The sequence below is a fragment of the Motacilla alba genome, chromosome 12 (assembly GCF_015832195.1).
Source record: "Motacilla alba alba isolate MOTALB_02 chromosome 12, Motacilla_alba_V1.0_pri, whole genome shotgun sequence".
Taxonomy (NCBI): Eukaryota; Metazoa; Chordata; class Aves; order Passeriformes; family Motacillidae; genus Motacilla; species Motacilla alba.
The window spans coordinates 8,769,480-8,782,891 of NC_052027.1; the positions used below are offsets into that span (position 1 = coordinate 8,769,480).

At 36.4% G+C, this 13,412-nt stretch overlaps 1 protein-coding gene across 1 annotated transcript in view; it reads left to right on the top strand.

Moving 5' to 3' along the window:
* LOC119706152 (protein CFAP20DC-like) overlaps positions 1 to 11,933 on the top strand; it is a 31,641-nt gene extending 19,708 nt beyond the window's left edge. Inside the window, exons 5-6 of the mRNA XM_038149402.1 lie at positions 8,814 to 8,905; positions 10,358 to 11,933. Coding sequence (XP_038005330.1) covers positions 8,814 to 8,905; positions 10,358 to 10,383 — 118 coding nt within the window. The 3' untranslated portion in view covers positions 10,384 to 11,933. The remainder of the gene's footprint in view (positions 1 to 8,813; positions 8,906 to 10,357) is intronic.
* The last annotated feature ends 1,479 nt before the right edge of the window (positions 11,934 to 13,412 follow it).

Here is a 13,412-nt window from a genome sequence, read left to right on the forward strand (position 1 = left end):
GCCTTTGTATTTCCATGCAAAGGTTTGAATAGCAGAATAACTTAGTTAAGAAGGACATTTAAGACTGATTTTTTCAAACCAAGAAGCATATTTATTCTTATGATTCATTATAAGATCATACAACACCATTACTTCTGCAAAACAGACAATATTACATTATGAAGTAGCATAAAATTACACAACAGTTGTCAAAATAAGTGAACAAGAACAATGTATCACAAAATGTACTTTGGTTTTTATTTTACTTGTTCAGTTACTTACCCACAAAATAGAGTAATTTGCAGTAGATCTCCCAGTCGTTAATCTGAATTAGCAAAGTTCTGCTGCATTTGTCAGGCAATAATGTGCATGAAAAAGAACATGACAAAAGAAGCAAATGGCACAGGAACCATCTAATTAAACAGGTTACATTTTTTTAATCATGATGCTAAAAAGCTTAGCTGCATAAAGGGTATGGAGAACCAAGTAGCTAACATGTTAAAGCTTGTTAAAATAATCCAGAAATGGCTTTCCCTTGTATGGGAATCTAAGAACATGGAAATGTGACAGCATATGCACTAAGGATTTAAATATAAAACATGGCAAATACTTTCAAACATGCTGTTACATCCATGTCAATGTAAGGTAGTCTATTTTTTATTCTTCTTCTTCTTTTTCTTCTTTTTTATTTTATTTTTTAGCTTCAGGACTTACCAAGAATAATTTTATTGGTTGCACATTTTTCTGGATATTCTTGGGCCATTCAAACAAAGGCCATGTTTATATGTAAAGATGGAGAATAGGCAGTAAAAGATTTTACCTCTCAGACATGGGAGGTGGAAAGGACAAGATCCCTGTTCCCAGACTGTTACAGCCCCTCCATACTCAGCTGAGCTGTTGCTGTGGCCCTTTGCCCCTGTGGCTTTTCCCAGGGCATCTCCAGTGTTTATGGATGACAGGAGGCTTTGGTCCAGCCACAAGTCAGCACCTCAGGTTTTAGCCCATCTTCTGAAAACTCTGAAGGCCTTGGCAACTGCACAGAACAGTCAGATGCTGTTGGTGCCTGGTTATGGAAAAAGGAATTAGTTTGATTGCAAGACTTCTTAGTCACTAGATTCAGGTGCTTCCTGAACTGGTAGAAGAGTAAAATACAACTTCTTTTAAAATTTTTTACTTAATTGTTAAAAGTATGCAAAAAAATAAGCAAATCCTACCTAAGGGACACTTCATTAAATGTGCAAATCCATTTCATTCACTGATCAATGAGTAGCTAATGTAGTTACTAGAATTTACTTGCTTAGGTTAGATTAACACAAAGGAATTTTGACACACCTTTGCAAATTCATTACTTCCAGTTTATACAGCTGATCTTCTGATAAATGAATCACAAGTAGCAAGGAAGAAAGAGCTAGTACTTTACTTCTATCAGGTGTTAAAACACTGGTTTTCTCTACTAGTGCCATTTATACTGCTAGTGAATATCCAGACTGTAATCTAGCCAGCAAGCTAACATAGTGATGATCTAAAGGTTCAGTCTTTAGGTAAAATTAAATGTTCCTTCCATTTAACGGAAGCTATGATAGCAATTTCATGTATTTAACTACAAAACATACACCAAATAGCAAAATATATTAATTACTAAGCTGTTAAACCTCCAAATTCAGGTCATTTATATTTTTAGATGTAGATGATTGTGTATGTTTTAATAACCTGCACAAAGTTACCATTTCAACTTTGATAATGAAAGACAAACTGGAAAACATTAACAGGTCAGATTTTCTGCCAATACCAGTCAGCATGATTATAGTGTAGATACCTGTAGTAGCACCTAACTTTATCTAAGTATCTTGTTTAGTAAGTAGAATTCACATCTCCTCTGTTATCCTAGAATCAAATCTAGCACCCCCAAGATTGTTCATTTAGAGATTTAAGATTTTAAGAGCAGATTCAAGTGTTCCCTGCACAGTTGCACTTGTACTTTTTATGATCTCATGGACAATTAAATTATTTCGTTTTTAAGGAGGTCCCTGCCTCCATTTGAAGTGCAGTGTTTGGCAAAAAAGGACTTGCTGAAGTGGCTTGCAGGAAGGAAAAAGGCATTTTCTAAATATGCTTGTGATTTTCTCAATTTTACTGCTAGGAAAAAAAAAAATAATTTCCAGTAAGGCATACAGTAAATGAAGATATTATGTATTAGGGATGGAATGAATCTGTCACTTTGACGGATTGTGAGGCAGAGAACAGATTAACAGATTACTCATAGTCAGAATGCAGCTCACTGTGAAAAATGTGCAGGAAATGATAAGTGTTGCTTTGTGCTGATTTAATGATATCTTGAAACTACAGTAGCACTCCAGGAAAATAACACAATTTTAGCTTATGGCTTACTTTTTTTTTAAATCATCAATGTATTGCCAGATTGCCCTTAAATACTTTTGAAAACAGAACTTTCAATTCCTGCAAGTCATAGGAAGACATATATTTAGGTTATTTTTCTTTTTTTTTTTTAATATGCATTCAAAACTCCTTGATTTTTATGTGTAAGTATATTCTGTATTCTTTTTGTAGTGTATCTTCTGCTTCTGTGAACTCACTCAGTTTTTCATTTAAGAAAACACTGGTTTCCCCACCTGAAACTGAGTAGCACTGTACAGTTACTGATGTATAAATCAATACTGACTTTGTATTAGTTTATGGAATTTTTATGGGAAAACTTACAAACTTTCAAGAACTTGAATTGTTTAAAGTTTTTTAGATACAATAATGGACATCTTAAAGCTCAGGTGATTTCATAATTATTACAGTCATATGTAGTGGCAGGACCTGAAATTAGTTTCAACATATTTTCAAATAATAATTGCATTTCCTGCATCCATCAAACAAATCTCATCATTAATAGCCTACAAAAGTCATTGCTTCACTACTGAACCTATTATTGAAGAATTTATTTCTATGGAGGTACTCCTGTTAAAAAATAAACCCAAACCTCCCATTATGCATTCAGGACTTACATGTGACAAAGCAGAAACAAAATAGGTGTGTGTAGATAATTTGCCTTAAGTTAATAAAGTTACACATGTGCCTGAAGCTGATGAGATACGGAAATGATGGAAAAGAATTATGGAAAAATTATGGAAAATTTTTCCATAAGATGAAAAAATTCACATCTTTTCATCTAGAGGAGCCTAACCAGCAACTCATGCTCCAGAAAAGTTGGATCAGGGAATAGATGAGAGATCTTACAAAGCTCTAAGAACTGAGATAGTCTCTACTAAATTTTCTAAAATAGATATAACTAAAAAACAAGAGAAAATTAGGTCTCTATCTTAGCAGAACTGGAGCATCCTTTAGATGGGAGCTGGCACTCTGCATTCAGTGCATCATGGCAAGATAACACTATGCACTTTCAGCATTTGCAGCAGGATTTGCTTCTCCTGGTATTAAATACTGCTAGTACAGCAGAAGTATGCACTGAGATTTAAGTTGATAGCTACACAAGATGTCAGGAATTGGTCCTTTTTTGTTAAAATATTTTTACAGTTGATTCATACATTGACATTTTCTGGCCCTCCACAGTTAGTCAAACAATCCACTGTAAAAACACAGTTCAGCAAATGTGCTCCTCTTACTTCACCCAGGCACAAGTCCATTCTCCTCTTGAGTTCATAAAAATTCACTGAGTAATGCAGTTAAATACAATCTTTTGTGCTTTTAGTGATTGTACCCTTCAGGTGCTGAAGAGACTGTCAATCTGATGTGTTCATAATGATACAAAATTATTGCTGGTCTTTCATTCCCTGATTTGATGTAATGGAGCCCTAGCCTTGCACTTTTGCAGTGTACTGCAAGGCTGAACAAATATTCCTTTTAATTTTGGTATAGATTGTTGGACAAAACCATACTAAAACTTTGAAGCATTTCAGTGTTTTAATAAAGTGGATTAAATGATCCCATTGATTTAAGTAATAGAAATTAAATGTGATCCAAAAGAAATGCAGTAAAGTATGCTATCTCAAGACAGTGCAATATTAAAAATCTTTATACTGAGTGATTTGACATTTTCTCAGTCTCCTAATCTGCAAAAGTATCTGTGAAAAAAATCAAAGTCTCAAAGGTGTTCATTAAGTTTCACTGAAAAACTTCTAAGGATTTCTGTTGATGGTAATAATTTTAATACATTGTCATTGATAAGTGCTGCTTAATAAAGCATCATTAATTTTCTCAACAGACTTTGCTGATGGAAGCCTTTTTTCTGCAAAATTCACCATACTGTCATAAAACTGAAAATGATGTTCATAAGTCCAAAAGATTCTTTTGCTTTCCATCACAGTTCAGCTGTCATGTGACATTTCACTATATGACTACTATTATCTGAAATTATTTTAAAGAATTTTTTTAAGAAAAATGTAAAAAGATTATGTAACATTTGCATTATATTTTGGTATGCAGAATGGCTTTCAGAATAATGAAGAATTTTAGTGCAAGCTCTAAAGGTACATGATACTGTTGAGTGTGTGTGGAACCTATTCTGAGCCTCCCTACAATGCAGCTCACAATGTCAAAAGACAATATTTGGCATTCCACCTTGTTATCAGGAAGCTGGATGGTTTATTGCACATTGATTGTATTGATTACAGCTGGAGGCATTGATAGCATAAATAGAGTGGGTTTAATTAGTCAGAATGTGTGATTAGCTTTTCTGTTTTAATGAGATAAACTGGCTTTTTTAATAAAAAATATATATTCTCTATTCACTCAGAATAAAACCACAATTACCAGGAACACTGAGCACAGTCTGTGTTTCTCAGAATATTTCCAGTTGCCTCCATGCTGGTGCTTGACTTTTGTCAAGGTCTAACACATTTTTCAGGATGCTTTTTTAAAATTCACTGAAACCCTCTGTCCCACACACACACACACACACACACACGTGCTTTAGTTGCTTCCCAGAAGCAGCTGCAGGTTTTACTGTGGAAGTTTGGTGTGACTGCTCAGCTGCAGAATTCCTGCTGTAAATTCTGTCAGAATTCCTGCTGTAAACCCTCTCCTCAGAAGTTTATCCATAAACTGCCAGCATTTCACCTTCAGTGTCATTTAACCAGGAAGATTTCAGCACTCATGACATTTTTTTTTAATTTCTCTTCAAGTTTTTAGGAGGTTAATTTTGACTTTGCTAACTAACTTGCAGAAGTAGTAAACCAGTTTTTAATATATATTGTGTAAAATGTTTTATCCTTGAAAGTAATACTAGGTCAACAATGAAACCCTAATACTGGAATGTTTTGATTATATCTCTTGGTGGGAGAGGGTTGAATAGCAAAACTATTTGTTTTCCTTGGACATTGAGAGAAAAAACATGAACTGAATCAAGACTGTCTTAATAAGAAATAATAAACTTTCCAACACATCTCTGTTGCTTCTGCGATTGATAAAAACTTCTTTGCCTCCTTCTAGAACCATCAAAATCATTCAATCTTACACTTGCACCTCCTAGAAAAAGTAGTTATTCATCTACTGAGTCAGATTAATCAAAATAAATATGAATATGAAACTGAATACCTAATATAATATTTGACTCCAATAAATAAAGGACAAAATCAAAGATAAAATCACCTGGCTACTCAAAAAATCATCCCATCTCTGATTTCTCAGACTTAATATTTCATGTAGATCTTCCAGATATGAGACTTCAAACTAAAATTCATCAATTTCCTGAGAAATAAAACCTATTAATATAGCACAAATACTGGTTTTAACACCATATTATTAAATATTAACAACGTATTATTTCATTTTAACAACATATTATTACCTTGTTCCCTCATTGTTTTCTACATTATTTGCCTCTTTCTTTTCATTGGAGGTGATTTCCTTACTTTTCTTCCTTCCTGCTAACATCCCGTCTGCTTTACAAGTCTTATTTTCTTTAAGAATTCCATTATTTATATAAAAATTTAGGAATCCCATGTTTTATATAAAAAACCACAAATCTTTAAATGCTTCTGGTTTATGCCAGACTGGTAGAACTGCATATGTACTCCAAAGCTTTTATATTTTATGTTTGTTGGTCTGACTAAGATAATTCCCTTCAGAAGCGAGCGCTGTTTTTCTCTCTCCTTGCACTTTTGTTTCAGCAGTTGTTCCAGCAGAAATATTCTGGTTCTTCTCTGGCTCTCAGACATTGCTGCCTTTTGCCAAAGCTGTAGTGATTGTGGAAGGAGGGCAGCTTGGGAAGCAGAGGTGTTATTCAGCACTCACAGTACTTCCTTACCTTCCCCAGATTTGATGCAGTTCCTCTAAGAGATCACTTTTGCCTTTGCTGGCTTTGTTTCAGTGCAGTTGTAGAGAATCAGGTTGGTGCTGCTGCTTGGTGCTGTCAGCCCCCTCCTGTGAGGATGGGCAGAGTCTCGTGGTTTTGGGGGCTGATTTTCAGGCAGATCAAACCAAATGTGCAAGGGACAGCAATGGAAAGCACATCCCACCATGCTACTGGGTACAGCCTGCATTTAACTGTTATTCCTAAAAAATTCTGAGGCTTTGGTGTAGACACAGAGCCTTTGGCTGCATTCAGGGAATGCAGATAAGGTGACAATGACAGACATGGCTGTGTGCATTGGTTGTACCAACTCCCAGTGGCCTTAGCTGAACAGCACAAGAGAGGGATTGGCTGTGAAGTTGGCCATATATGTGAAAATAATATGATGCTATTAGAAAATTTTAAAGTATGTTTTTTTACATTTTCACATGATGGAAAATTCAATATCTCTTCCTTTAAATCTGCCATGCTACTTGCTGGGTTTCTACACCAACAGTTCTGTTTCCTGAAGCAGAAAATTAGTTTTTTCCATTTTGACTGCAAACAGATAGGTGGTTGTCCCCAGATTCAACCCAGATTATGCACACATGCCAACAGGAGATGATGTAGAATCAATAACAAGTCCAGAAGTAGCAGAAAAACTAAAAAAAAAAAAAAAAAAAAACCAGCAAAGCAGTCAGCATATTTTAGCAATTGTACCAGATGACTGAGCCTTGCCAGATTTCTCTGACAGAAGCAACTTGTACATGAGATCATGAAGGCTTTTCAGAAACTAGAAGTGCATTACCTGTTTCCTTGGTGTTGGACAATCAAGTTGAGACAATTACAGTCTGGAATGTAAAGAAATCTGCCAAGCTTTGAAAAATTTTATCCCTTTTAGACAAAGCCATGGATGTTGAAGCTACCTCTCCAACTCTGGCTAATCTCCCCGGCCTGTAACACAAGTTCACATGCATAGTGTTTTTGTGCCAGCTGTTGGAACAGCCAGACACAAGATAAACCAATCCCAAACCAAGTTTAATTTACTGTTTAGAGCTGCACTGCTCCTATCAGCAGGAAGCAAACATATGGGAATTTATCCCCTTCCCTCTTGCCTTGCAGTGAAAGAGGTTGGTCAAAAATGTTGGATCCAGCTCTGTCAAAATGAGGTGATTCATTGAGGTCCCTCAAATTCTGTGTTCAAGTGTTGACTTGCAGCTGTTCAGTCTAGTTAGTGATGATATGGAAGCTTTAATGTCTTACAGCTCTTTACTGCTGGAGAGGAGAGATGGGAATTTAAGGAACCATCAGCTATGCACAGTGTGCAGAGATTCATTTCATACATGAAAAGAATTACAAGACAGGGTCAGCTGAACAAAGAATGTCTTTGTGACATGGATGTGTCCTTCCAGGGCTGTCATTCTCTGATATGTGTGCCTTTGTCACTGCCCTGCAGTTTGCAACAAAAAAATGTGACAACAATAACAATAAAAACAGCTGTTCTGTTTTCCTTTCTCTGAGCTTCAACAATCAAAGACAGTGCTTCATAAAGTGGGGTATGTGAAAGGAACATTGACCTTTGCATGAATGTATGATAGCATGAAAATAATTTGTAGAAGTTATCACACTAGTGTCCAGGAGAGACATAATTTGTCCATGAACAGAACAAAGTACTCTCTCCTCTATGATGAAGATCCCATCAAAATCTTTTTGTTTACAGAAGTAAAATAGATACAGGACACCTGTGAAGAGTCCTCCATATTGTCTTGCCAGTAGCTAGAATCATGTTATGTTCAATAACAATTTTTTCTCTATTTCATACAAGATATTATAATAGGAAATGGATAGACATAATTATTTAGAATGTATCTGCCTGAGAATGTTTTCCCCCCCATATCAACAACAACACTCAGACTCAATCCAATGTTTCCTCTTCAGAAAACTGTTTGTGGCATCCATTTCTGTCTGAGCTCAGCTCTAACTCACCACCCATCCAGACAGGGAATGTCACAGCACATTCTGGGTCACCCTGCTGCAGGGGCACCAAGCACTGCCAAGTCAGTGGTAACCAAACCAAACACATCTTGTGATTGTCTTTGAGCCTCTTTCTTTAGAGGGGGTAAGGATTTTTAATCAAATTGCCTCCCACAGGTTGTTCATTCCAAGCTTTTAGTCCTCAAAAAAAGACTCTGGTGGTCCTGCAGGCTTTCAGAGGATAACTCTGTGTGATACCTGTACACCCTGTGCTGAGAGAGCCACACCAGCTGAAATCTGAAAAGCAAACCTGACTTAAATCACAGATTTTAATGTGAACAGAAGAGGTGAAAAGGCCTGAGTGGAGAAAGCCTTACCATTTAATAATTATATTAAATGTAAAGTTTATTTTTATAATAATAAAATCCAGCTTGATTTTATTTCAGAACACTTGACAACCTGCGATTTCTTCTGGCTTTTTTTTTAAATAATAAAAAAAAAAATAGAAAAAAACAGGAACCCAAACTGGGTTTTTATAGATGATATTTTGATTTGTATTTTTCAGGGACTTGTTAAATGTGTTCAGTCCCCCTGTCATTCCTGGAAGCCAACAACTAGAAGAGAATACTAAATCTTCAGCAAAACAGAGAACTCCAGGTAAGAATTTATGAAGACAATGAAAAGAACCTGGGTAGAAAGACACTTCTAAATGATCTTTCTGTAGTGCTGGTACTGCCTTCTCCTAGTTTTCTATCCTACGACTTTTTGGTTTCAAGTTCCCTTGTTTATGAGTCTCAGTTCAAGGTAGCAGAGTTTTTCATGTTGTGTTATTTGCATTTGCTAGAAGAATAACATGCATTTGCTGTTTCCTGGTGTTCTGGCTCTATACAGATTAACTCATAAAAAATGCATCTTATTTGTTAAAAATAAGGAATTTATGCTAATGGGGATGGCAAACCTACATGAGAACACAAGGACTAAACATTCTTATTCAGAGCCATGATTGTACTTGCATAAGAGATACTTCTCTTATGAAGAAAAATTGCAGATTTAGCTTTAAATGAAATCTTAGAGTGATTTCCTGAGGACAGTTGTCACCAGAGTTACAGGCTTCTGCTTATTAATGGTGTTTGCTTAGAGAATGGTAAAGACCTTAACTGAAACTGGAGAGTCAACAACAGTATAAAGAAAATACCTTCTTTTCCTCAAATTCCCTTTTTCCTATCAGTTCTCTTAGGAAACAGGGTAGAAGGATCATCATCATAAACTACCATAAAATGGTTTGGGCTGAAGGAGACCTTGGAGTCCAGTTCCAATCCCCCCTGCCATGGTCAGGGACACCTTCCCCCCACCCAGGCTGCTCAAGGCCACGTCCAGCCTGGCCTTGGACACTTCCAGGATAGACATTTACATTTTTCTTCGTCTCAGGAATTCACTGGGAGCTCTCATAAATCTGACCCCTCTATTCTGGCTGTCCAAGGGGTAAAGACGTCTCGGTGATTCACTGTCTAAATAAATTATGCCCCTCAAATTGGGAACATTTTCATACACGTAGACTTGTAATTGTTTGTGACAGCAAAATACAATTTTTCTGTCAGGAAGGGACCTTGCTTTGAAGAATCAAGTAATATGTTGTGTTAAGGGTCCTAAATAAGCCAAGCAGAATTGAACAGTCATCCTTGAGCTATAGGCACAATAGATAAAAATTCATGAAAGGTCCCAGAGAATGTTTTTCATTAGTATTAAGACATCCAAGGCTTGTTGCAGTAAACCTATAATATTTGTAAATGTTTTAATTGTGTTTTATTTTTAATTGTCTTTAAAAAGCTTTAAATATAAGTATATTTGGGGATTTGTATTTCTCCTGTTATCCACACTAGAATTTCCAAACTGTTTTGTGAATTGTTCCCAAACTCATTTTAATTTAAGCTGAAATATTTTACATCATGTGCCTGTGATTGCACATGTGGGGAAGAGAAATTGTCTATATACCTTAGTTTGTTATTTTGCCTTTTATTTTTGTACCTTCATTGAGTCAAATTCTGACTCATGTATATGTAGGATGTTTGTAATTTTGATAACTTCATACAGAAACTTTTCTATCTCCAGATACTCAAAAAACCCCACTGTACTGAAGCGATCATTCTTCCAAGAAATAAGAGAGAAGCACAAAGCCATTCCATGACCTGCCCTCCCCAAACAGGACATTTTGGATTTTTTCTGAGCTACTGGACACCCCTCTCTATGAAAGCAGCAGAGAAGCTGCAGTGCTGTGTGATAAAGGCCTGTCAGATTAGATCATCCCCATCAAACATCAGAATCTGGGAATTTTCCTAGATACCTTGGTTTAAAAAAATCCTGATGGACCATGGTAACTGGATGGTTTGGAGTATCATTTTTGAAAGAGGTGCTAAATAAATTGTGTCCTGTGATATATCTTGAGGACCTTGGGAAAAACTTTTTTTCCGTATTCATTTCACTTGAGGTCAGTTATTTGTGTGGCAAAAGAGCTGGTTCATTGCAGACAGTGACATACCAGAGCTGAACAACAAACTGAATGCTCAAATCCATGCCAAAAAAATTCTGCTGCTCTGCTCAGCCTCACCTTTTTTTGATTTTTTTAATACCACATAAGATAATTACTTCATTCTCATGTTGGGAAGTGTCCCAGGATTATTTACTCTGTCTGTGCAGTTTTCCAGTGTTCCAAGTATCACAAGATAACAAAATCATATAAACAGCCCTGAAAATATGCAATGAGTCATCATGTATTCCAGACAATTTTATCTAAAAGTATCCTTAAAGAAAAATAGTATTGCATTAGTAAACTAATAAAGATTGGTCAATTCTTATATTTTAAAAAATCTTTAAGTTGAGGCTTAACTTTGGGGGGGAAAGTGATTCCTTTCTAAGAAAGGTTTTCACTCTGTAGTTCATTTCTCAACATTTGCACCATCCATTAGTTAAAAGGTGAGATGCAATGAGAAGTAGTCTTCTATTCAACAGGCTTCCCAATACAATAAGAGGAAAATTTAGACTCATAAATATGATAAATTTCCATAGATTTTTCCATTCATGGGCACTGATGTTTCTGAGGTATATACAGTTTTGTTGATCTTGACATAGCAAGACAATCTCCACATTAAGTGACAGTGACAAAGCTATGAATGTTCTGAAACTTACTTTATGGTATCTTGGCCTTAAGACCAAGGGATAAGGTTATAAAAACTCTAGGAACCACACAGTCTTCTTTTTTGGGCCACAGCTGCTGACAGTATTCATATGGTAACCCTGCAGTACATAATTACAGGATAGATTTGAGCACTGTAGTTCAAGGATCACCTTGGAGAAAATATCAGCAGTGTTCTCTCCACCACACCATCTGCTGAGAGCTGATCCAGGGCATTCGACTCCCATCAGAGTCAGAATATGATCCATGTACCTTAAAGTGAGGTTTGCTACAAGATGTTTTCTAATATTAAAATCTAGAATATGATAAAAGTATATTCCTGTGAAAAGGGAAACTATTTATTTTAGTTCTCCAGACTGTGCTGACTATGAAAACACCGTTGACATAATCCAAATAACACCACAGTTATTTGTACATTCATTTCTGAGTTCAGAAAAAGCTGCTACATGCCTGCCTGTTCTTTGTTATCTGGGTTTAGACATCTTGATCAAGTCTTTCTCCAGAAAAGCAATGCCCCCCCCCCGATTTCAGTGGGACAGCATTTCATTTAATAGATCAGGTATTTACAGGTACTAGCTACCTTCAGTCTTCTTTCAGCTCTGTAATATATATCACAGATCTCAGTTTTCATTTAAAATCAAATTAGTTTCTCAACTAAAATACCATTTAATTTTGTAGTGATTTAAGAACAAAAGCTTTGATTTTGCTTTCACCATGAGATGCAAATTAAACTGCAAAGAGGTTTTTTCATGCAACTCTGAGCAGCTTCAACCCCAAAAGTGTGGGTGGTGGCAAGATGAACAACGATGGAAATTTTCTTTGGAAGTGACCTGTTGAGCAGTTAATTTGGCCACAAGCACTTCTTTCCTGTTTATGGTCAGGTTGCCCAGAATGTACCACTTGAAACAAGAAAGACACTTTCTAACACAACCATTACATACTACTGGAGTCTTTTAGAAGAATATCACTTAGTTTGCAGTACTTCTATTCAGGAAGAAGAACAGCAAGGAGGTTTTCATATGTCTGCTCAGAACTGGATACTCCATCCTGATATTGGAAATTTGTTGCAACACCTAGAAATGCCTTATAATGCATTTGGGGGTCTTGTGAGCTGCTAAAAGAAAGAAGCCTGACTTTAAAAACAAGATAGGTCTGGAAAACTAAGTTCTCCTTTTGGTCACATGAAAATACATGCAGGGAATTATTGATATAAAGGTATAAATCCAGCTAGTCCTGGATGCAATATGATTTTGATTTGGTATGAATTCAAGGCGTATGGGGGAAGAGGTATACCTCTAATGGGGCTGAAGAATTTCTTATTCCTAACTCAAACCAGGGAGTTTATTGAGTGGCCAGTTCCAAGGAAAAGAGGGAGAGACATTTAAGCTTAGGGAAGAAAAGTGAATAATTTTAAAGTGAAGCATAGGCACTGGAAAGCAAAATAATAAAGGAAGAATGCAGTGGAAATAACAGCATGGTTTCAGGTGAAATTGTGAGGCTGTGTGAGGGAGTGAGGCATGAACACTATTTGCTTGTGTACTGTGATCTGAAATGGAGAAAAAGACATTCAGTTCTTCCCTTTCTTTCTGCACTGCATCACTTTTCCCAAGAGCTGTCCAAACAAAATATCCCAGCTGACCTCATTTAGTTTCCCAGGCCTGATGAAGCACCCACAGCAGGGAGGGAAACAATTTGGCTTTACCTTCTTATCTTTGGTTAGGGTGAAGGACAGTTTCTTTCTGATGGTATTTGTTAGATGCTACCAAGGAAACAAAACAGAAATCTCTTCTAAAGGGATGAAGTGCACACTTCTGGATGCATCAAATGCACCAAGTTACTTTCTGGTCTCCAGATAATGTTCCCTATTTATTGCTGTGTGATCCTGGCTGAAAATAGACTCTGAGAGTTGTGAAACCATTGCTGTTTGCATAACAGGCCATTACTTGTCATGGAGCTTTGGGGTGTGCAAAGCAC